This window comes from Lepus europaeus, chromosome 10 (genome assembly GCF_033115175.1).
Source record: "Lepus europaeus isolate LE1 chromosome 10, mLepTim1.pri, whole genome shotgun sequence".
NCBI classification, from domain to species: Eukaryota; Metazoa; Chordata; class Mammalia; order Lagomorpha; family Leporidae; genus Lepus; species Lepus europaeus.
The window spans coordinates 69,109,344-69,131,056 of NC_084836.1; the positions used below are offsets into that span (position 1 = coordinate 69,109,344).

General features: G+C 44.4%; 1 protein-coding gene across 5 annotated transcripts in view; it reads left to right on the forward strand.

Annotated features, from left to right (window-relative positions):
• Nucleotides 1-21,713, forward strand: part of SLC11A2 (solute carrier family 11 member 2) — a 64,010-nt gene that overhangs the window by 30,529 nt on the left and 11,768 nt on the right. For 4 of the 5 annotated variants that reach the window (XM_062203667.1, XM_062203665.1, XM_062203664.1 and 1 more), the window contains exons 2-12: nt 8,311-8,382; nt 10,287-10,435; nt 11,696-11,821; nt 12,878-12,997; nt 15,075-15,181; nt 15,716-15,786; nt 15,893-15,960; nt 17,806-17,961; nt 19,273-19,431; nt 20,216-20,302; nt 21,280-21,399. In XM_062203667.1, coding sequence (XP_062059651.1) covers nt 8,349-8,382; nt 10,287-10,435; nt 11,696-11,821; nt 12,878-12,997; nt 15,075-15,181; nt 15,716-15,786; nt 15,893-15,960; nt 17,806-17,961; nt 19,273-19,431; nt 20,216-20,302; nt 21,280-21,399 — 1,197 coding nt within the window. In that variant the 5' untranslated portion in view covers nt 8,311-8,348. Of the gene's footprint in view, nt 1-4,530; nt 4,595-8,310; nt 8,383-10,286; nt 10,436-11,695; nt 11,822-12,877; nt 12,998-15,074; nt 15,182-15,715; nt 15,787-15,892; nt 15,961-17,805; nt 17,962-19,272; nt 19,432-20,215; nt 20,303-21,279; nt 21,400-21,713 lie in introns of those variants that run through there. The other variant, XM_062203668.1, reaches the window with a different exon arrangement.

The window sequence follows — 21,713 nt, forward strand, 5'->3', positions numbered from 1 at the left end:
GACTTCTGATCTTATTCCTCAAGTATAACTTGGGGCCGGCGCCGCGGCTTAACAGGCTAATCCTCCACCTTGCGGCGCCGGCACTCCGGGTTCTAGTCCCGGTCAGGGCGCCGGATTCTGTCCAGGTTGCCCCTCTTCCAGGCCAGCTCTCTGCTAGGGCCAGGGAGTGCAGTGGAGGATGGCCCAAGTGCTTGGGCCCTGCGCTCGCATGGGAGACCAGGAGAAGCACCTGGCTCCTGCCTTCGGATCAGTGCGGTGCGCCGGTCGCAGTGTGCCGGCCGCGGCAGCCATTGGAGGGTGAACCAATGGCACAAGGAAGACCTTTCTCTCTGTCTCTCTCTCACTGTCCACTCTGCCTGTCCAAAAAAAAAAAAAAAAAAAAAAAAAAAAACTTGGAAAATCAATTGGTTTTTCTATGTTGCTGCTTTCTCTTTACCCTCATTGGTAGCAGATTAGGTTTAGAACTAATTGGATAGATATTTTTGATGGAAAGATGTTGCTTATTCCTTGACCTAGCATGGAGAAATGGACAGAGTAATAATATCACATTTTTAAAAAAGTGACATAATGTTTCTTATTAGAATACATGGGTCCAGAAAACAGTTATCTCTGAGCTGCTTGAATATTTCAGAGAATTACGATGTCTTCCAGTCATCCAAAGGGCAGGAGTTCACCTCCATGAAAAACATCTCATCCAGCATAGATGTTGGATTAACAGGAATAACTTAGAAGGAAAGTGAAATACTTTAGTCATTTTTTTTAAAGATTTATTTATTCATTTGAAAGGCAGAGTTACAGAGAGGCAGAGGCAGAGAGAGAAAGGTCTTCCATACGTCACTTCTCAAATGGCCACAGTGGCTGAAGCTGAGCTGATATGAAGCTTCTTCTGGTCTTCCACAGAGGAGCCCAAGCACTTGGGCCATCTACTGCTTTCCCAGGCCATAGCAGAGAACTAGATCGGAAGTGGAGCAGCTGGGACTTGAACCAGAGCTGATATGGGATGCCAGCACTGCAGGCAGAGGCTTTACCTGCTACTCCACAGCGCCTACCCCTAGTGCTTTAGTTTTTTTTTTTTTTTTTTTTTGACAGGCAGAGTGGACAGTGAGAGAGAGAGAGAGACAGAGAGAAAGGTCTTCACACTCCAATGGCTGGCGCGCTGCAGCCGGTGCACCGCGCTGATCCGAAGGCAGGAGCCAGGTGCTTCTCCTGGTCTCCCATGCGGGTGCAGGGCCCAAGCACTTGGGCCATCCTCCACTGCACTCCCGCTCCATAGCAGAGAGCTGGCCTGGAAGAGGGGCAACCAGGACAGAATCCGGCGCCCTGACCGGGACTAGAACCTGGTGTGCCGGCGTCGCAAGGCAGAGGATTAGCCTATTGAGCCACGGTGCCGGTCTAGTGCTTTAGTTTTAAAGTAGGCCTTATTGAGAAAAGATAACTTTAAAAGTATCTGGAAGTATTTACATTTTCTTTAGGACAAATGTAATCTAAAATCACGATTCCTTGTTATTTTCTAATAAACTGCTGAGTATCACATTTAAAACCTTGATGGAAATTTCTACTTTGTCACTAGCATGTCTCTGGCAATGAGCAGTGACTGAGGAAACCATTTAGAGCTTTAGCTTTAAATATTTTTGCTTATATTTGTTAAATCAGCCATTTCCAGGTAAACTCTTGTTTGGTTACTTCTGTGTTGTTTTTTCCCCCTATTTAATGCTGTCTTTGATTTTATTGAGGTGGAGGACATGAGGAAAAAAATGGGGAAGAATTAGAGAGTTGTGTTGAAAATCATTCTAGGGCCAGCGCTATGGTTCACTTGGTTAATCCTCCACCTGCGGCTCCGGCATTCCATATGGGCGCCGGTTCTAGTCCCGGCTTCTCCTCTTCCAGTCCAGCTCTCTGCTGTGGCCCGGGAAGGCAGTGGAGGATGGCCCAAGTGCTTGGGCCCTGCACCCGCATGGGAGACCAGGAGGAGGCACCTGGCTCCTGGCTTTGGATCAGCGCCGTGTGCTGGCCGTAGCGGCCATTTGGGGAGTGAACCAACAGAAGGAAGACCTTTCTCTCTGTCTCTCTCTCTCTCACTGTCTAACTCCGCCTGTCAAGTAAAAAAAGAAAAAAACATCATTCTAAACCTTACAGTTAATTTTAGGGAGACTTTTTCCGCTCTAAAATCAGTGAAATGGTTTTTAGTGTTTGCTTTCTGTAGGGGTATTTTATAAGAAATCAGATTGTTTGAAATTCAAACTTTGTTTTTAGCCATAGACAAAAATATTAGAGTTGTATATATCTCTTATACACAATATGATTTTTAAAAATATTTCTTTTAATTTAATTTGAAAGGCAGAGAGAGATCTTCATGTGCTGGTTTGCTCTCCAAAAGCCCGTAATAGTGGAGACTGGACCTGGCCCAAGCCAGGAGCTCAGACACTGAATCTGGGTCTCCCAGGTAGGTGATAGGGACCCAAGTCCATGAGCCATCATCTGCTGTCTCCCAGGGTGTGCCTTGGTGGGAAGCTGGAACTGAAAGTTGAGTCAAGACTCAAATGAGGCACTCCTGTGTGGTGTGCAGCCATCCAAGCAGTGTCTCAACTTCTGCAGCAAACACCTACCCCTACCCTGGAATGTTTTAGTATTTAGTATTTCAAACTATCCAGGAAGCAGTTGTTAAAACAGGTTTGGGCTGTCCTCCAAATTGTTCTAGAGTTCTTTTTTTTTTTTTTTTAATTTAAAGATTTATTTATTTATTTATTTGAAAGGCAGAATTAGAGAGAGAGCGTGATTTTCCATTTGCTGGTTCACTCCCCAAATGGCTGTAATGGTCAGGGCTGGACCAAGCCAAATCCAGGAACCTGGAACTCCATCCAGGTTTCCCACATGGGTAGAAAGGGACCAAGTACTTGGGCAATCATCTGCAGCTTTCCAAGGTGCATTAGCAGGGAGCTGGATCAGATGTGGAGTGGCCATGACTCAAACCAGTGCCCATATGGGATGCTAGTGTTGTAGGCTGCAGTTTAACCTGTTGCATTTGTAGCGCCGGCCCCCAGAGTTCTTATAAACACTGGAAACATACAGAATTGTTGTTAATTTGAGTTTAGAATTTATTGTAGCTACTTGGTGTTTTCAACTTTGAATTTTCATATAATTTCAAACTTGTAGAGACGTTGAAAGAATAGTATCAGGAAACAGATAATTTCAAGAGTAATGGTAATGGGAAGTAGTAGGTGCCTTGAAGGAGGACAGAGAAGCACATCTAACCCAAGTTTGGCAGGCCAGAAATGCTTCTCTGAGCAGGGGGCTTCTGCTTCTTTGCGTCCAGGTGCTTCCAAAGCATACTTTCAGAGCATGGCTATTTGGATACTCACAGTGGTTGTCGATTAGACTTACGGCAGTAAATGCCTGCCAGCTGGGCAGCTGCAGATCTCTGATTATCCATTGCAGCTTTATCAGAGTTCAACTGGATATCCCTCCAGTGTTTGTTGAGAAGTTAAGTGAATTCATATGACCTTTAATTTAAAAAATAATATATGTACATGGTAAAACTTTTTTTCCTTTTTTTTTTTTTTAAATTGAAACGCAGAGAAACAGATCTTCCGGTCACTGGTTCACTCCTCCGTATGCCTGCAGTAGCCAGGGTTAGGCCAGAATGAAGCCAGAAGAGTGGAACTCAGTTCAGGTTTCCTGCATGGTGGTAAGATTCAAAGCACTGGAGCCATCACTGCTGTGCCCCAGAGTGTACATTAGAAGGAAGCTGGTAGAAGTGGACCAAGGTTCTAGCTAACTTAGACTCTCCTGTTTGCGATACTGGCGTCCCAAACAGTGGCTTCACCTACTGTGCCACAATGCCTACCCCAGAACTTTTTTTTTTTTTTTTTTTTTTTTTTTTTTTCAGTGCTAAAAGGTAGACAGGGTATATTCACTGAGAGATCTTCCTTTACCTCTCCTCGTTTGTGCTCTCCATGCCTTTCTTGTCTTAGGGGACTACTGTTGCTACATGCTTTGGGCGTATCTTCTGCAGAGACTCTGGTATGTGTTCTCCCTCCAAGTTTTTTCATTTTTGCTACATAAATGATAGCATACTGCTCAATAAGTTCATTTTTTTCACTTGACACCATTGTCTCCTATCAGAGTGTATAGATCTGTGTTACTCATAATAGTTACATAGTATTTTCTCCTGTGGTACACAGTTGATTCAGCTAGTCCCTTCTTGATACCCAGGTTTTTTAATAACACAGGCAAAACTGGGAAATATCCTGACACATATATCTTTTTTAAAAAAGATTTATTTATTGAAAGAGTGACAAGGGGGAAAGGGAGAGGGAGCGGGGGAGAGAGGGAGAGAGATAGAAAGAAATAGATCTTTTGCCCTCTGCTTTAGTCTTCCACTGGCTGCAACAGCCAGGTCTGGACCAGATTGAAGCCTGGAGCTCCATCCAGGTCTCCCACATGGGTGGTAGGAACCTAAACTCTTGGGCCATCTTTTGCTGCCTTCCCAGGTACATTAACAGGGAGCTGGAAGCAGAGAAGCAGACTTACCACCACTTTAATGTGGGGTGCCGGTGTCATAGGCCATGGCTTAACCCATCGCGCCCCTGCACAGGTATTGTGTGAGTGTTTCTTGTAAATGGATCAAAGGATATTGTAGACTTGTGATATTTTAGACAGGTAATACAATGTTATTAGAATTTATGTCTTGTAAAACAGTCTTTCAAAACAACTTGATAAGAATGGGATAAAATGTTCCTATTTAACTGTCAGTTTTTTCTGTTGGTTGCTGTTGGATAGGAGGAGTCTTACTTGATTCAAGAGAAGATAATGCTCTATTTTAGTGGGTGAGCTGAAATATCAAAATAGTGTTAAAAAGAAATATTAAACCATTGCTGACTTGTTTCTGGTTGCTTGTGTCCTAACTCTGAAATCTTTCTCTTAATGTAATGAAATGATTGAAATGACCTGGTGATGCGGTCCTAGAGAGTAGAACTGTCAATATTGACTTGGTGCTTTTGTATGTGTCTAAATTTTCATGGAGTCTGTGTTGTCCAGCACAGCAAACTTAATTGACTATTCCCTGATCTAGTTTTGTTTTATAGACACTGCAAACAGTGGGGTTTTGATGAGAAAGTTGGAATCTAGTATCCATTTTCTTCTTTTTGAGAGTTCAGAGAAAGCCAGATTTCTTGTATTTTATTGGCCCTGTGTACATTTGCTTTGGGGATGATCACTTAGAATCACTATTAGAATCACTAATAATTATATACAATTTATTAATATTTTTGTGATAAATGTGTTACCGCTTGCTTTCTTTTTTTTCTCTCTCCATTTTCATATATGTACTTGAGAGGCAGAAAGAGAAGGAGGGGGGAGAGAGAGAGAGAAAGAGGGTGCAAGTGAGCATGCTCACAGCAGCCGGGACTGTACTACTCTCAGGCAGGGCTGTGAGCCCAGAATACCATCTATGGTCTCCCACGTAGGCGATAGAAGCCATTATTTGAGCCATCACCACTGCCTCCCAGGGTCTGCATTAGCAGGAACCTAGAGGCGGGATGCTGAAATGGAACCTGGATCTCTGATATGAGAGGCAAGCATCTTAACAGTTAAGCTAAAGTCCTGCTCCTTTTGTGCAATCCAGTTCAATCAGTTCTCGGTAGTCAGGGCCACATTTGGAAATTAGTTATTGTACTGGTAATAATGTTCTCAGAACTGACTGAAGTATCAGGAAGGGCTTTTTGTCTCATACCAAATGCCCTAAGGCTGATTGATGTACTTCCTTAATTTTTCTGATTCTTCAATTGCCAAGTTCCTCTTATCCTGTGAGAACTTTATTCCCAGATCTGATCTGTGCTTTTTTTTTTTTTTTTTGAAAGGCAGAATTACAGAGGGAGAGACACAGACAGAGAGGTTTTCCATCTTCTAGTTCACTCCCCAAATGGTGGCAACAGCCAGGGCTGGGACAGGCTGAAGCCAGGAGCCAGGAGCTTGTTGGTCTCCCACATGGGTACAGGGGCCCAAGCACTTGAGACAGCTTGTGCTGCTTTCCTATGTGCATTAACAGGGAGCTGGATCAGAAGTGGAGCAGCTAAGATTCTAACCCATGTTTACATGGGATACCAGTGCTGCAGGTGGCAGCTTAATCTTCTATACCACAGGCTGGCCCCTGCAGTTTTTTTTCTCTCTCTCTCTCTCCTTCTTCTTCTTCTTCTTCTTTTTTTTTTTTTTTAGTTTTTAACAGGTTCAGTATAGTTCATTGATGCAATTCTAAGAATACAATGATATTCCCTTTCTCCCTTCCTCTCCCTTTGACCGACTTTCTTAATTATTTTTATTTATTGATTTATTTATTTGACAGAGAGGGGAAAAAGAGAGATCATCCAACCATGGTTCACTCCCTAAGTGGATAGAATGGCTGGGGCTGGACCAGGCTGAATCCAGGAGCCAGAAGCTGCATCCAAGTGTCCCACATGTGTGCAAGAACTCAAATACTTGGGCCATCTTCTGCTGTTTGCCCAGGCATATTAGCAGGGAGCTCGATTGAAAGTGAAGCAGCGGGGATAGGAACCAGCACTCATATGGGATGCTGGCATTGCAAATGGCAGCATAACCCCTGTGCCACAATGGTGGTGCCTGTGCTTTCTTAATTTATTGTGAATTAAGATAACCTGATACCCTGTCTTATTAGAATTATGTATAAAACCAAAATAAAAAGGCTTTGGGAAGCCATGGGACTGTGTTGTGGTTGGAATCCAAGTGAGCAGTCAGATAAACAAACCCTATTTAGGTGAGGTGCTATTGTCACTAACAGTCGGATTTAGTCAGTGTTATTGGGGTCTGTTGGCCAGTGTTTAGCCAAGCAGGAGAGATGTGGCTAGTTGTCTGTTACAATACTGTTATTGGTATTTGTTTTCCAAATGCAGGTGGTGGTATTTTTTAAAAGGATTTATTTATTTGAAAGGCAGAGTGAGGGTCAGGGGAAGGAGAGAAAGAGAGACAACGAGAGCTCTTCCATTTACTTGTTTACTCCCCAACACAGTAGCTGGGGTTGAGACAGGCTGAATCCAGGAGCAGGAACTCCCTCTGGGCCTCCAGCATGGGTGGCAGAGACCCATGCAATTTGGCTATTATTTTCTGCCTGGCATGGACATTAGCAGGAAACTAGACTAGAAGCAGAGGTGAAACTTGGCCCCAGGCACTGTGATATCAAATGCGGCAGTCCCAGATGGTTTAACTTGTATCACAGTGCCCATGGTATGTTTTATACCTCGGAAGGTAGGTGATACCTAAAAACCCCTTTGAGGTGTAAATTCTACAGTTCTGTAAGATAGTTGCAGCATATGTTGGTAGGTAGAAAGATTCTCCAAAAAAGTAAGTCGAGGAGTGTTGATTTCAGATAGGAGCACCATGAGGGTGGAAAGTGACTGCTACTTAAGCAACGGGGAGGCTTTATCACTTTTTCAGTAGGATGGTAACTGTTGGCATTTAAGGGGAAGGGTATCAGTAAATGTTACTTTGTTCTTCCTATCTAAATGTGAAATCAACTGAGAAGATATTCCATAATAAATGGATCAAAATTTCAAAAATTAGCCTTATTGGTGAGGCTGACTGGGGAATGTATGGCCCAATGTCCTCACCAGTATTCTCCTCTTCCCCCCAGTTACACTTAACCCAGCAGGATGCTGGGAATCTGAGTCCTCCCCTGGACCGGTCTTGCCCCTTGCAGGTTGCTCCCTGCAGGACCTAGATAAGTGCTGGCGTCAGCAGCTCAGGCCTAGTCTTGCTGGTGTCTCAGCTCTCCCTGAGGGTCCGGGAGGGGCTGGGCCGAGGGAGAGGCACCCAGTTGTCAGAGGGCTGGAGAATGCCACCTGGAATGTGATGACTGAAGTCTCTCCCTCCACTACTAGGATCCTGGTGTAGAGCTTTTTCTTGCCTTTCTAGAAGGTTTGTTAGGCAGAGCAGAGCGCACTATACATCTTAGGAAATCATGATAGTTGGGATAGTCTGGAGACAGAGACACGCACTGGGTAACATCTCACAGTCTCTCTGTGGGTGCTTCTTCCAAAGTATTTGCTTGTGTCACTAAAATGTCTTTTCAGTCTGGTTTTGAAGGCTCACCAACAGAAATATGACTCAGACTTTTCTGTTTTTGGTAAATGTTTTTTCAGTCATATCCTGAAAACTGATTGTTTTTTAGGTTATCTAATCCAGTAGAAGAATTATTCTTTTCACACAGTAAGGGTTCATTTATGCAGAGGAACAAAATGCTGTTTCTGAACTTGTTGGTATGCTCTTGCTCTTATTTTCCTTCCCTTTTCTATTTTACAGAATCCTATTCTAAGAACTCGGGCACTCAAGTTTCTACCATGGTGTTGGGTCCTGAACAGAACATGCCAGATGGTAACTTACAGCTCTCTTATTATCTTAGTTTTGATGTGGAATTAGATTTGTGTGACAGAAATTTACCATATTTTCCCTCTTGTCATCTATTCCAACACCGTCATTCAGAAGTCACCATCTGATGACTTAGGCTGTAAATGAATATGGCTTTATAACCACAAAGGACTTCCTTATTTGTGATTCTGAGTCCAGCGTAAGTGAGCCACAGGTTTGCTTTCTAAAGCAGTGATGCCTTTGAGGGCAGTGCTGTTCCCAGACTTGGCCGAAGAACCTCTGGAGTGCAGGGGCTGTTCCTGATATTTTTTCCCTCCCCTCCCCTCCCCTCCCCTCCCCTCCCCTCCCCTCCCCTCCCCTCCCCTCCCCTCCCCTCCCCTCCCTTCCCCTTCCTTCCTTCCTCCCTCCCTCCCTTCCCTTCCCCTTCCTCCCTCCCTCCCTCCCTCCCTCCCTCCTCTCTCTCTCTCTCTCTCTCTCTCTCTCTTTCTTTCTTTCTTTCTCTCTCTCTCTCTCTCTTTCTTTCTTTCTTTCTTTCTTTCTTTCGCAGATACAGAGAGAAAGGTCTTCGATCCGCTGGAAGATCTTCACTCCCCTGGAAGATCTTCACTCCCCAAATGGTTGCAATGTCAGGATCTGGGCCAGGCCAAAGTCAGCAGCCAGTTGATTATTCTGGGTCTCCCATGTTAGTACAGGAGCCCAAGTACTTGGGCCATCTCCCATGGCTTTCCCAGGGGGATTTGAGAGCAGGATTGGAAATAGAGCAGCTGAGATTTGAACCGGTACCCAAATGGATTGCTGGCACTGAAGGCGGAGGCTTAACCTACACCACTACACAGGCCCCTGTTCCTGATATTTTCTGATGTTTCAGAAATGTTTGGAGCTGTAGTGTACAGGGTGAATGTATTATACTTCATATTTTATTGGAACTATCTTGAGTGATTTGACTAATCCTTCCTAAATCTGAGCTTCCCTTTAGAACCTTTCATTCCTTGTCTATAAATTCTGTTAACAAAGAGCTACTTAATTAAGGTACTGTGGGTTGGCTCCCTATAGAAAAAACGCTCTCCTCCTCCCCGTGAACTGGAGGGTGTAAGGACTTATTGTAAATACAGAGATCAAAGTAGCCATTTGATGACTGCAGCAAACTGGACTTTGTATATTTCTGAAAGATTAGCCCCTCTCTCCCAGACCTTTGCCCTCCCTGCATTTAGGATTAGCTGTAAAATGGGAAGACACTGATAGCAGTCTGAGAAGTGCCCCCTGGTCACGAGGGTGTTGACAGCTCTTCACAGTAGGTCTGAGCCAGGAATTGAAGGGCTTCTGCTCCGCGGTTTCCCTGAAGCTTCAGATTTCATCCTGAGCTTCCACATTTTTTGCGAGGTCTGAGGGAAGTAATGTTCAGGGACTGTGAGTAAATTCTACCGAACCCTGAGGAAGACATTCTGCTAAACTAACCTAGTTCTTTCCTTTAAAAGTTAGGATTTTAGGTGACCAGTGGATCTTGGCTGAGAATGTTTTATTTTGTTCTCTACTTGTCAGTGTTTTTAGAAGAGGATGAAATAATTCTAAAAATTACCAAGTAGAAATAGGGGTGTGGAAGTAGGAAAAGCATCGTTGAATGAGAGTTAAAACTGATCCTGAGCTGAGTGAGAGAAGAAAGGTGAAAGGCGGCTTGTTTAGTGCAAGTTGTTTTGTACTTCTTGGATTTTTAACAATGTAAATATATTTCCTATAGAAATAAATTCATTTTAAAATATAGATAAAAATAAATGTTAAAAATAAATTGAACTAGCATCAGGTTCGTGTTTTGTGTGTTTAGGTATTAAGAATATGTAGTTTTGGTATTAGTAAGGAGAAGTTGGCATATTTTGTTCTTTTTTATTAATTTTTCCTCCAATCTGTGAATTCAGACAATGCATCTGGAGACCATGGGGACGCTGCCAGTCTTGGTGTCATCAACTCTGCCTATAGTCACTCCTCTCTTCCGCAGTCCACTGGGGACGCAGGGGAGCCCTTCGCCACTTACTTTGATGAGAAGATCCCAATTCCTGAAGAGCAGGTTAGTGACAGGTCCTTGGAGGAGCACACTGTGGTCTGGGGAAAGCCTGGGAGTGAGAGAGCTGCTGGGAGTCTCAGCTGAACGATGTCAGGTCGTTTCTGAAGCCTGCAGTTCTGTAATCAGAATAAAGAGAATTGTAAGCCAAAGGAGGACCTCGAAAACAGTTGCTTGGTGGCACTGCTGAGCATTTTTTGATGAGGAAAGTGTGAATTACATGATTCTGTTACTTATTATTGTTTTAAAAATGTATTTGAGAGGCAGAGAGAGGAACAATAGACGAGAAAGAAGAATCTCTCATCCACCGGTTCGTTCCCCAAATGCCCCCAATGGTGGGGATTGGGCCAAGGCTGAAGCTGAAGCCAGGAGCAGGAAATGCAATCCAGGCCTCCCATGTGGGAGCTGGGAACCCAGTTGCTTGAGCTATCACCGGTGCTTCTCACAGAAGCCAGGATCAGCAGCCAGGGCTAGGTATCTAACCCAGGTTTACTGAGGCAGGATATAGACAGATACTCCAAAGGCCTGCCCAAGTCTTTCCTTTTTAAAAGGTTGCTCTTTTTACACTTTTAGTAGTGATTGGTTCAGAGGTACTGATTTATTTTTTTAAGTTCAAACATTTAAAAATTTTATTTATATATTTGAAAGAAACAGATGTACTGATTTTAACTTCAAACTTTTTAAGTTTTAATTTAATTTTTTATTTATTTGAAAGGCAGAGAGAAAGATTTTCCATCCTCTGTTTTACTTCCCAGATGTCTGCAACAGCCAGACCTGGGCCACGCCAAAGCCAGGGTTCTGGAACTCAGTCTGTGTCCCAAGCATGAATGGAGCAACCCAAGTTCTTAAATCATTATCCTACTGCCATTTCCCCACTGCTTCCTAGGGTGTGCGGTAGCAAGAAGCTGGTATCAGAAGCAGAGCTGAGACTCGAACCCAGCTCTGATGTATGATGTGGGTATCCCAAGTGGCACCTTAATTGCTGTGTGAGATACTTGCCTTGGTACTGATTACTATGCTGTCTTTAGTGTGAGATGCTCATAAAGATGCTAATAGTAACAGAAGGGCACTCACTTGGACTGAGATGTGGCCAGCTGATAAAAAGTGGGTAAGATGGAAGTGAAACTCAAGCACACACAGTACCCAATATCTTAAATCCTTTGTTCTTGTAAAGTTGATACTACTGCTTTATATGTGATAAATAACAGCATATCAGTTCAGTAGTTAGAGTGGATAATCATTTTATTCTTTTCCTGTTTTGTGCAGCACTCTTGTTTTAGCTTTCGTAAACTCTGGGCTTTCACCGGACCAGGATTTCTCATGAGCATTGCCTACCTGGATCCAGGAAACATCGAATCTGATTTGCAGTCTGGAGCAGTGGCTGGGTTTAAGGTGAACATTTGGTCTTTTTTTTTTTTTTTTGGACAGGCAGAGTTAGACAGAGAGAGAAAGAGAAAAAGGTCTTCCTTTTTTCTGTTGGTTCACCCCCCAAATGGCTACTACGGCTGGTGTGCTGTCCGTTGGTTCACCCCCCAAATGGCCGCTACGGCTAGTGTGCTGCAGCCGGCACGCTGCGCCGATCTGAAGCCAGGAGCCAGGTGCTTCCTCCTGGTCTCCCATGCGGGTGCAGGGCCCAAGGACTTGGGCCGTCCTCCACTGCCCTCCCGGGCCACAGCAGAGAGCTGGACTGGAAGAGGAGCAACCAGGACAGAATCCAGCGCCCCAACCAGGACTAGAACCTGGGTGCTGGCACTGCAGGCAGAGGATTAGCCAAGTGAGCTGCGGCGCTGACTGAACATTTGGTCTTGACCCTGCTTCCCCTGTCCCCTTTAAAAAAATATTTTTTAAAAATTATTTGAGAGGCAAAGAGAGACAGGAACAGAGACCTCTCTTGCTGGCTCACTACAAAATGCCTGTAAAGCTGGGACTGGGCCAGGACAAAGCTGGGAACTCAGAACTTAATGTAAGTCTCCCACGTAGGGGCAGGGACTCAAATTCTCAAGTCATTGCCTGCTACCTCCCAGGATGTGCTCAGGAGGAAGGTAGAATCAAGAGTAGAGCTGAGACTTGAACCCAGGCTTTCTAATATGGAACATGGACATCTTAACCAGCATCCTGACTACTAGGCCAAAATGCCTACCCTCTTTCATTTTAAAAAAATAAAAGTTTATTTGAAAGGCAGAGTTGACAGAGAGAAGGGGTGCTGAGGACATCTTCCATCTGCTGGTTTATTCCCAAAATGGCCGCAGCTGCTGGGTCTGGAATAGGTTGAAGCCAGGAGCCAATAACTCTATTCTGGTCTTCATGTGCAGAGCCTAATACAGAACTCAGGTCATTTGATTCTTGACCTGAGCTCTTTCTTACACACAGTTTCCCTGTCTTGCCAAGCAGCCAGACTAGAAAATCCAGTTGTCTAACGAGTGTTGTGTGGGATTTTGGTCTTTGCAGTTGCTCTGGGTCCTTCTGTTGGCCACCATTGTGGGGCTGCTGCTCCAGCGCCTTGCTGCCAGACTGGGAGTGGTCACTGGGCTGCATCTTGCTGAAGTGTGTCATCGTCACTATCCCAAGGTGAGCATCAGACTGTCCTTTTTGTCTCATCCACATCAGATGAACCTGTGGGTCTGAAAATATGTGGTGGTCCCATGTATACTGAAACAGTAGAGGACCTGAGGGGCAGTGGTCCAGGAGAATTGGAGTAGCAAGTGGAATTCAGCAGTCCTTCTTGCTGCCAAACTGTTTACCCTCGTGTAAAATCTAACCTGAGATCTCCACCCCCCCACCCCCCACCCCCGATTTCCTGAGAGAAACTCTGTTTGAGTAAGCATTTACCAATCACTTTACCTTCTGGCATCTAGCAGCACGCAAACCCAGGGTTGGGAATGATTGCTCTCTCCAGGCCCTTTTCTTTCATACTTCCACGTTCCTTCATCAGTTTGTATGGTGCATATCTGCTTTTTTGTTTGACTTTGCCATCACTTTTAAAAAATAATTTTTCCCTTTGACTACAAACTGTGTGTTGCAGGATCTTTGGACTTGCTAATAATTATTTTATGCTTTACTTTGGTCCTGGGAATTTTAAAATTTACACTGTCCTCTATAGGTTCCTTCTGGACATTTTGGCTTTTCTTACTGACACTGGAGGCAGTAACTATGTCTGAAAGACATTTTTGGCTTGGCTTCATCTTTAAATAAGATACTGATTTTTCTCTAGTTTGTCCTAGCGTTTTTTTTTTTTTTCCCAAATATTTATCCATTTATTTATTTGGAAGTCAGAGTTAGAGAGGTATCTTCTAAGCATTGACCCACTCCCCAAATGACCACAATATCTGGTCCTAGCTAGGAGCTAGGAGCCGGGAGCATCATCTGGATCTCCCACGTGAGTACAGGGCCCCAGCACTTGGAGATCCTGTGTTGCTTTCCCAGGCACATCAAGAAGGAACTGAGTTGGAAGTAAAGCAGCTGGATTCAAACTGGCCCCGATATGGGATATCAGCATCTCAGGTGGCTACTTAACCTGCTTTGCCACAATGCTTGGGCCCTGTGGTAAATTTTTTAATTTCCTCTCCTGCCTGCGACCAGAAAGTATCCTAACCTGCTTTTTAAAAAAAACCTTGGTAGTATATAATTTCTTCTAGCTTCTTTTTCTTCATGAGTTTTTATTATTATTTTTTTTAAATGTATTTATTTGAAAGGCAGAGTTACAGAGAGGCAGAGGCAGAGAGAACGAGGTCTTCCATCCACACTGGTTCACTCCCTAGATGGCTGCAAAGGCCGGAGCTGCGCCAATCAGGAGCCAGGAGGTTCTTCTGGGTCTCCCACGTGGATGCAGGGGCCCAAGGACTTGGGCCATCTTTTACTGCTTTTCCCAGGCCACAGCAGAGAGCTAGATCGGAAGTGGAACAGCCAGGACTCGAACCAGCACCTATATGGGATACTGGCACTTTACCTGCTATACCACAGCGCCAGTCCCTCATGAATTAAGAGATTTTGTTTGTTTTTGGTTTGTGTGTGTTTAAAGAAATGGTTTGGATGTTGGTGTAAAGGTTTTTTTTAAAATTTTTTTTTTTTTGCTTTAGTGCGCTAGCATTATCTAAAATTGTCTTCTAGCTGCATAATTTCCCATAATTACTCTGTGCTACCCATTTTTAACTCTTTTACCCTGAGTCCTTTTGCCCATGATTCTTTTTCACTTGCTCGTGTAGTGTTACTACATTCGCGATGCCCCAGCCTTTTCATGCTTGCTTGTCTTCTCAGCTGTGGTCAGGGTAGAAGTTTTCTTCCACAGTCATTTCCTCTTCTCTATTGACACCCGTTTTGGCCATGTTTGCTTATTTAATCTCTCTTAAAACTTTTAGGATTGCTTTTAGGCAGAAAATGAGGTCAAAATTAGTGAGTGGAAATTCCATTCCTCTCTTGAATGCAAGGGAAGGGGAAAAACGTAAGGCTGGTTGCTGTGCTGACCTGCTACATGGAGTCACTCCTTCTCCATTTGGAGCCCCAGTGCAGGGTTGGACCTGGGCGGGTTGAGTTCTCGTACTTCATCTCTAGTCTTGAGGCTCAGAGAAGACTGCTTATGGATCAGTGACAGGATATGAATTCCAGACTACACAGTCTGAAACTTGTTTTACTGATGTTTGTTATTTAGGTCCCACGGATCATCCTGTGGCTGATGGTGGAGTTGGCTATCATTGGCTCAGATATGCAAGAAGTTATTGGCTCAGCCATTGCCATCAATCTCCTGTCTATAGGAAGGTGAGAGGATTTTCCTCCAGAAAATACTTGGTGTTTTTCTGAATTTCAAGGCAAATATGAAAACAAAAACCCAATTCATGTTTACTTTTCAAAATTCAACTCAAGTATTATTTTCTCTGTGGAACATTTCTGGAAGCACCCTTCTCTCCCTGGGCAGATGTAGGCTCTACCTCTTATTTCTCTGGTGGGTTGTACATATCTCTGTTATAGAGTTGATGGCATTTTGTATTACAATTTCTTTTTCCTTGTCAGTTTATCCCACTACACAGTGAGCTACTTGAAGGTATGAGCCATACTTTTCAGCTTTGTATATTGAAAATCTGACATAGCAGACTCTAAATTAATGTTTGAATGAATGTAATTGAATTGATGCTGTGATGCTGAACTATCCAAGACCTGGCTTCCTGGCACGTTCTCTCCCCTCCCAGGTCTTAGTTTCTCCAAATGTTCCTTGTCTGGTGAACTTTTGGGAAGAAATTATTTTTTAATGTTTATTTCCTTTTCTTTAATCTCCATTTCTTATTTCTGATCTAGGGTTCCTTTATGGGGTGGAGTTCTAATCACCATTGCAGATACCTTTGTGTTTCTCTTTCTGGACAAATATGGTAAGGAGAGTGAGATTGGAGGGGTCAGTCAGAGCAGCTGCTTTCCATCATGTGGCCCATGGGGAAGTCTGCTGTCTGTGAGCTCATGGTCACATGTTCCCTTTAGGTCTGCGGAAACTGGAAGCCTTTTTTGGCTTTCTCATCACTCTTATGGCGCTCACATTTGGATATGAGGCAAGTGTTTAGCCTTTCACTATAGAGACAGTAATAGTACTAGGATGGCTTGATTGTATTTCATGTTATCAACAAAAACTCATTGGGTCCTGGGCCAGTGTTGAAGGAATCTGATCTGTGGTCTAGATTTGTGCAGGAAGGACTACAGGAGCCCCTAGGTCAGAGGTGACTGCACTTTCTAGGGTTTCTACACTAGACTCCCTGGTCCCACCTGTGTTGAGCATCTTGACAGCAGAGTAACCTTGGAGGGGATTAGTGAGGGAGCTGCAGAGGTGTTCTTGACTGTTACCTTAACATGATTCTGGTTTTGCTCATCCTGGTTTACATTACTTGCTGCTTGAATTTTCCCTTTATTAAAGTAATTGAATTACAGGGGGTATATTGGATATTTCCTATTTTATTCACCAACCCACACTGTCTTAGGAATCAGTACCATTATTTTGCAGTAATAGCAAATTTTATTTTATTTATTTATTTATTTGAGAGAGAGAGAGAGAGATCGATTTTCCATCTGCTGGTTCACTCCCCAGATGGCCATAATGGCTGAGGCTAGGTCAGGCTGAAGCCAGGAGCCAGGAGCTTCTTAGAGTCTCCAATGTGGGTACAGGGGCCCCAGGTCTGGGCCATCTTCTGCTGCTTCCCAGGTGCATCAGCTGAGAGCTGAACTGGGGCCCATATGGGATGCCAGCATCTCAGGCGGCAGCCTTACCTGCTATGTCAGAATGCCAGCCCCCTCGTAATAGCACCCATCTATGTCCAGTTGTTACAGACTTCTTTTTGCTTAGAAGTCTGGCCACACTTTAAAAAATATATCAAACTGTGGGTAGACTGTGTGTCTTGACCTAAACCAAGGCTTCCAAGAGAAGTGCCAAACCATGGAAAAATGTATGAGAAGTGTTTGTTTATAGGTCTCACTACACACTACTGGCAAACATTGGTGATTCTTGCATGAATATAGGTGAACATCAATATGATAAATGTGGATAATCAAGAATTGATTCTGTACTCTTAGGTTGCCTCAAGGGACTTAGTGCACAGTTGGTAACCATAAGACCCATAGCAACTACTTCACAAGGGGAATTTAAAAAGTTCATAGAAAATGGAATTAAAAGAGAAATTTTTTGAATGCTGAAAAATTTTGAAATCTGTACAAATGAAAGTCTTCAAAAAATTTGTAGAAAATGCATATTATGAAAAAATGGATTTCAATGTTTTGTATCAAAATAAACGTATTGTTTTAAAATATTTTATTTTTTATTTGAAGACAGATGGAGACAGATATACAGAGAGAGGTCTTTCATCCACTGGGTCACTCCTCAAATGTTTGAAATAGTTGGGGCTGGGCCAGGCCAAAGCTAGGGGCTCAGAAGTCAATTCAAGTTTCCCACATGCGTGGAAGAGACCCGACGGCTTGAGCCATCACCTACTGTTTTCCAGCCAAGAACTGAAACCCAGGCACTCTGGTATGGGATGCAGGCATGCCAAATGTCATCTTAAATGTTGCACCAAATGCCCACCCCAAGTTTATCTTTTAATTCCATTTTTTGAAGTACCTGTATATTTCTTTAGGCTATTAATTATATTATATATACATCTGTTTTGTGTATTTATAAGAAGATGTAAAATACTTGAATACTCTAGTCCTGAACTCTCTGACCCCTGGCAGTAAACCCATCATGTTGCTTGGTTTTTTGATGACTCTGTGTTCTTCATTATCCTAGGTGTTATTGTAGGTGTTGCAGAGGAAGGAGTTGTAAGGAGTAAAGGATGTTGAGTGTTGCCTAGTACTGTGTTACTCTCCATCATGTTCCAGTAAAGGCTAATCATTGTCCTGTTGGTATGTAGTATGTTACAGTGAGACCCAGCCAGAGCCAAGTGCTCAGGGGCATGTTCGTGCCATCCTGTTCAGGCTGTCGCACCCCACAGATTGAGCAGGCTGTGGGCATCGTGGGAGCTGTCATCATGCCACACAACATGTACTTGCATTCTGCATTAGTCAAGGTGAGCAAGGCCAGTATCTCAGTGGCCTCCTGGAGAGTTCACAAGATCTTCACTTTTTTTTTTTTAATAATTCATTTATTTGAAAGGTAGAGTTACAGAGAGGCAGAGGCAGAGAGAGAGAGAGGTCTTCCTTCTGCTGGTTCACTCCCTAGATGGCTGCAACAGCCAGAGCTGCGCCAATCCAAAGCCAGGAGCCAGGAGCTTCTTCTGGGTCTCCCATGTGGATGCAGGGGCCCAAGGACTTGGGCCATCTTCTACTGCTTTCCCAGGCCATAGCAGAGAGCTGGATGGGAAGTTGAGCAGCCGGGACTAGAACCAGTGCCCATATGGGATGCTGGCACTGCAAGTGGCAGCTTTACCTGTTATGCCACAGCGCTGACCCTGGGATCTTCACTTTAACTGCAGGGGACACAAGCTTAGTTTACAACCATTAGAACCCCAAGGGAGCAAGACATTTCCAAGCTGGACGTTGATAAATTCTATATGCTTAGGCACTGTTTTTAGTCACCAAATTGCTGAGAGATTACTGACACCACAGAGAAGCTGGGACTAAAGTTCTTCATAAAAAGCTTGAAAGTGAACCAAACCTCTTGTGTTTCAATCTAAAGAGCCCAGTTGGCCTTGGAGAGGTCAAGAGTGAAGGATGTTAAGCAGTCTTTTATCGATTAATTTTCTTTATTTAAAACTGTTTAATTGAGAGGCATGGAGGCTGATAGATCTTCCAATTTCTGGTTCATTCCCTAAATTCCTGAAACAGCTGGGGCTGGCCCAAGCTGAAGCCAGGAGCGTGGAACTCATTCCAGATCTCCCATTTGGGTGGCAGGAACTCAAGAACTTGATCCACTATGTGCTGTCTCCCAGAATGCACATTAGCAAGAAGCTGCATCAGAAGCAGAGTTGGGGCTTGAACCTAGGGACTCCAATATGGGAATGCGTGTGTCCCCGTGGCATCTTCGCTGCCCCTACCAGTTAGCCTTACATAATATTTTCTGAGAGATTTCAGAGATCCATATTGTGATTTGGGTTATGCACTGCTTAAGGTCAAGTAGTTTTTGTAGGTCTTTCCAGCAGTAACAACTGAGAGATCAGTAGTGGTTTTGTCACCGTTGCCCCTTTGTAGAATGTCAGTGCTGTCAGAGGGGATGAACGTCCTTACTTGCTGAATGAGTGAGATATGTTGCATCTCTCACTTTTCAACTGGTCAATTATTTGCTCTCTGAATGCCTTAGGTAACTTGAAACTCCTGAAATGTTAGGAAAGTTTGTTCCAATCCAATTGGTCAAGAAATGACCGCTACTATTGTCTCTCTAGTCTAGACAGGTGAACCGAGCCAATAAGCAGGAAGTTCGAGAAGCCAATAAATACTTTTTCGTTGAATCCTGCATTGCTCTCTTTGTTTCCTTCATCATCAACGTTTTTGTCGTCTCGGTCTTTGCTGAAGCGTTTTTTGAGAAAACCAACGAGCAGGTGGTGAGTAAGGCAGGGTCATGGGTGGTGGTAAATGTGAGGGTGAAATGATGTCTGGAATGAGACAGGAAAACACAGCAGTGACTTGGAGCCCAGGGAAGATAAATCTGTAGCTTCAGTGATGCCCTGCACCATCACTGCGCAGTCAGACTCGGTGGTCTGGGGTCTGACCAAGCCTAGACTTATCTTCCTCAGCTTGGGCTGATGAAGGAGCTTGCCTCACCCCAGGATTGCATCATGCTGTTGTGTTGGTGGCCACACATCTCTCTGGTGCTTTGTCATCCCTTTTTGTTCCTCGCTTGTCAACTTCTGTCTGCCTGCTTGCCAGTCCTCCCATTTGATAGCAGTTGGGAGCTATCTACAGAAAACAGAAACTGTGACCAGCACAGACGTGTTGGGCCAGTTTGACTCCTGAGTCCTCTTGAGGCAGGCTGCCTGTGTAGGTTTGCTCACCAGCTGTTGCCCATCTCCAGAACCTTTGACTCCTGGCTCTGCTTTGAACCAGCTCTCTCTGGTTATTTCCTCATGCTTCTTAGAGGCTTCTGCTCCTGTCACCATTCAAGTGCACTCACGCATGTGCACTCTAACTCTGTAAAGAGTTTGGGTATTTGCGCTAGAAAGATTATGGAAGCTGATCACAAGCAACATGGCTGCCAGTCTCCACCGTCAGCATGACCTGCACCAGCGTTTTCCCTGCAGATGACTTGTGTGTGATCTGAAGGAGAGCTCTAGTTGCCTGTGCCTAGCTTCTCAGATAAAAGCTCTCCTAAACTGCTTTGTATTCTAGGTTGATGTGTGTAGAAATAGCAGCAGTCCCTACACTGGCCTCTTTCCTGAAGATAATTCAACACTGGCAGTGGACATCTACAAAGGGGTGAGTGTGCTCAGATCTCTATCTTGCCTCCTGAATTGTGTTCTTGGCATGCCATCTGGCCTGTTCTGTGAGTTCACTTAGGTGTGAGCATGTCTTCTCTGGAGTGGCCTGTGTTTCAGAGGGCCTGGTGCCAGTCAAGCACCTTGCATTACATGGGAAGGAACAGAGGCTCATTAAAATGCATTCTTAATAAAGTCTTTACTGGGGTATGTCAGTGCTTTTATGCTGGTTACACTGTAGCCCTCAAAGAGTAGAATATAGAACATAGGATATTTCGAGAGTTTACCTGACCTTTCCCTGTATTTCTACTACCATTTTCTAGAAGAGTGTATTAAGAAATATAATTGGGAAATGTGGTATTAGACTTTTTAAAGTTTTATTTATTTGAAAGAGTTACACAGAAACATAAAGAGAGGCAGAGAGAGAGGGAGAGAGAGGTCTTCCATCCGCTGGTTCACTCCCCAATTGGCCACAACGGCCGTAGCTGTGCCAATCTGAAGCCACGAGCTTCTCCTGGGTCTCCCATGCAGGTGCAGGGGCCCAAGGAGTTGGGCCATCTTCTGCTGCTTTCCCAGGCCACAGCAGAGAGCTGGATCAGAAGTGGAGCAGCTGGGACTCTAACCTACACCCATGCCGGCACTGCAGGTGGCAGCTTTACCTGCTACACCACAGCGCCAGCCCCATTAGACTCTTTCATTTTAAAATTATTTCAGATAGAAGTTGGAGGTGAAGACTTTAGTATCTTGGAGAAGAGAAAGGACAAGGTTGAAGGATAAGGGAGCATCCAGGGGAGTTGAGATTGAAAGCCTCTAGAATGAAATCAGGATCTGAGCCTGGCTTGGGCCCATGCCCAGCACCTACTTGTTGTAGGTGGTGCTTAGTGGAGGAGTGGGAGAATTGCCACAGAGAAAGGCTGTCTGGGTGTTGTCTGAGCAGATCATCGACATGAGCCTGTCATTCTCCCTTGCCTCTCCCAGGGCGTTGTGCTGGGCTGTTACTTCGGGCCTGCCGCACTGTACATCTGGGCCGTGGGGATCCTGGCTGCAGGACAGAGCTCCACCATGACTGGAACCTATTCTGGCCAGTTTGTCATGGAGGTATGTGGAGGAGATGATCCTTCTTCAGTTTTGGAAATTGTTATTTATTTAATTTATTTGAAGAGCAGAGCAGGAAAGAGAGACTGATACAGAGATTTCTCATCTGTTGGTTGACTCACCAATGTCCATAGCAGGTGGGACGGTGCCAGACTGAAGCCAAGATCCAGGCACTTAATCCAGGTCTCCTACCTGGGTGGCAGGGATCCAACTACTTGAGCCATCACAGTGCCTCTTATGGTGTTTGTTAGCAGGAAACTGGAATTGGTAGTAGAGCCATGACTTACACCAAGATACTGATACGGGGTGCAGGTGTC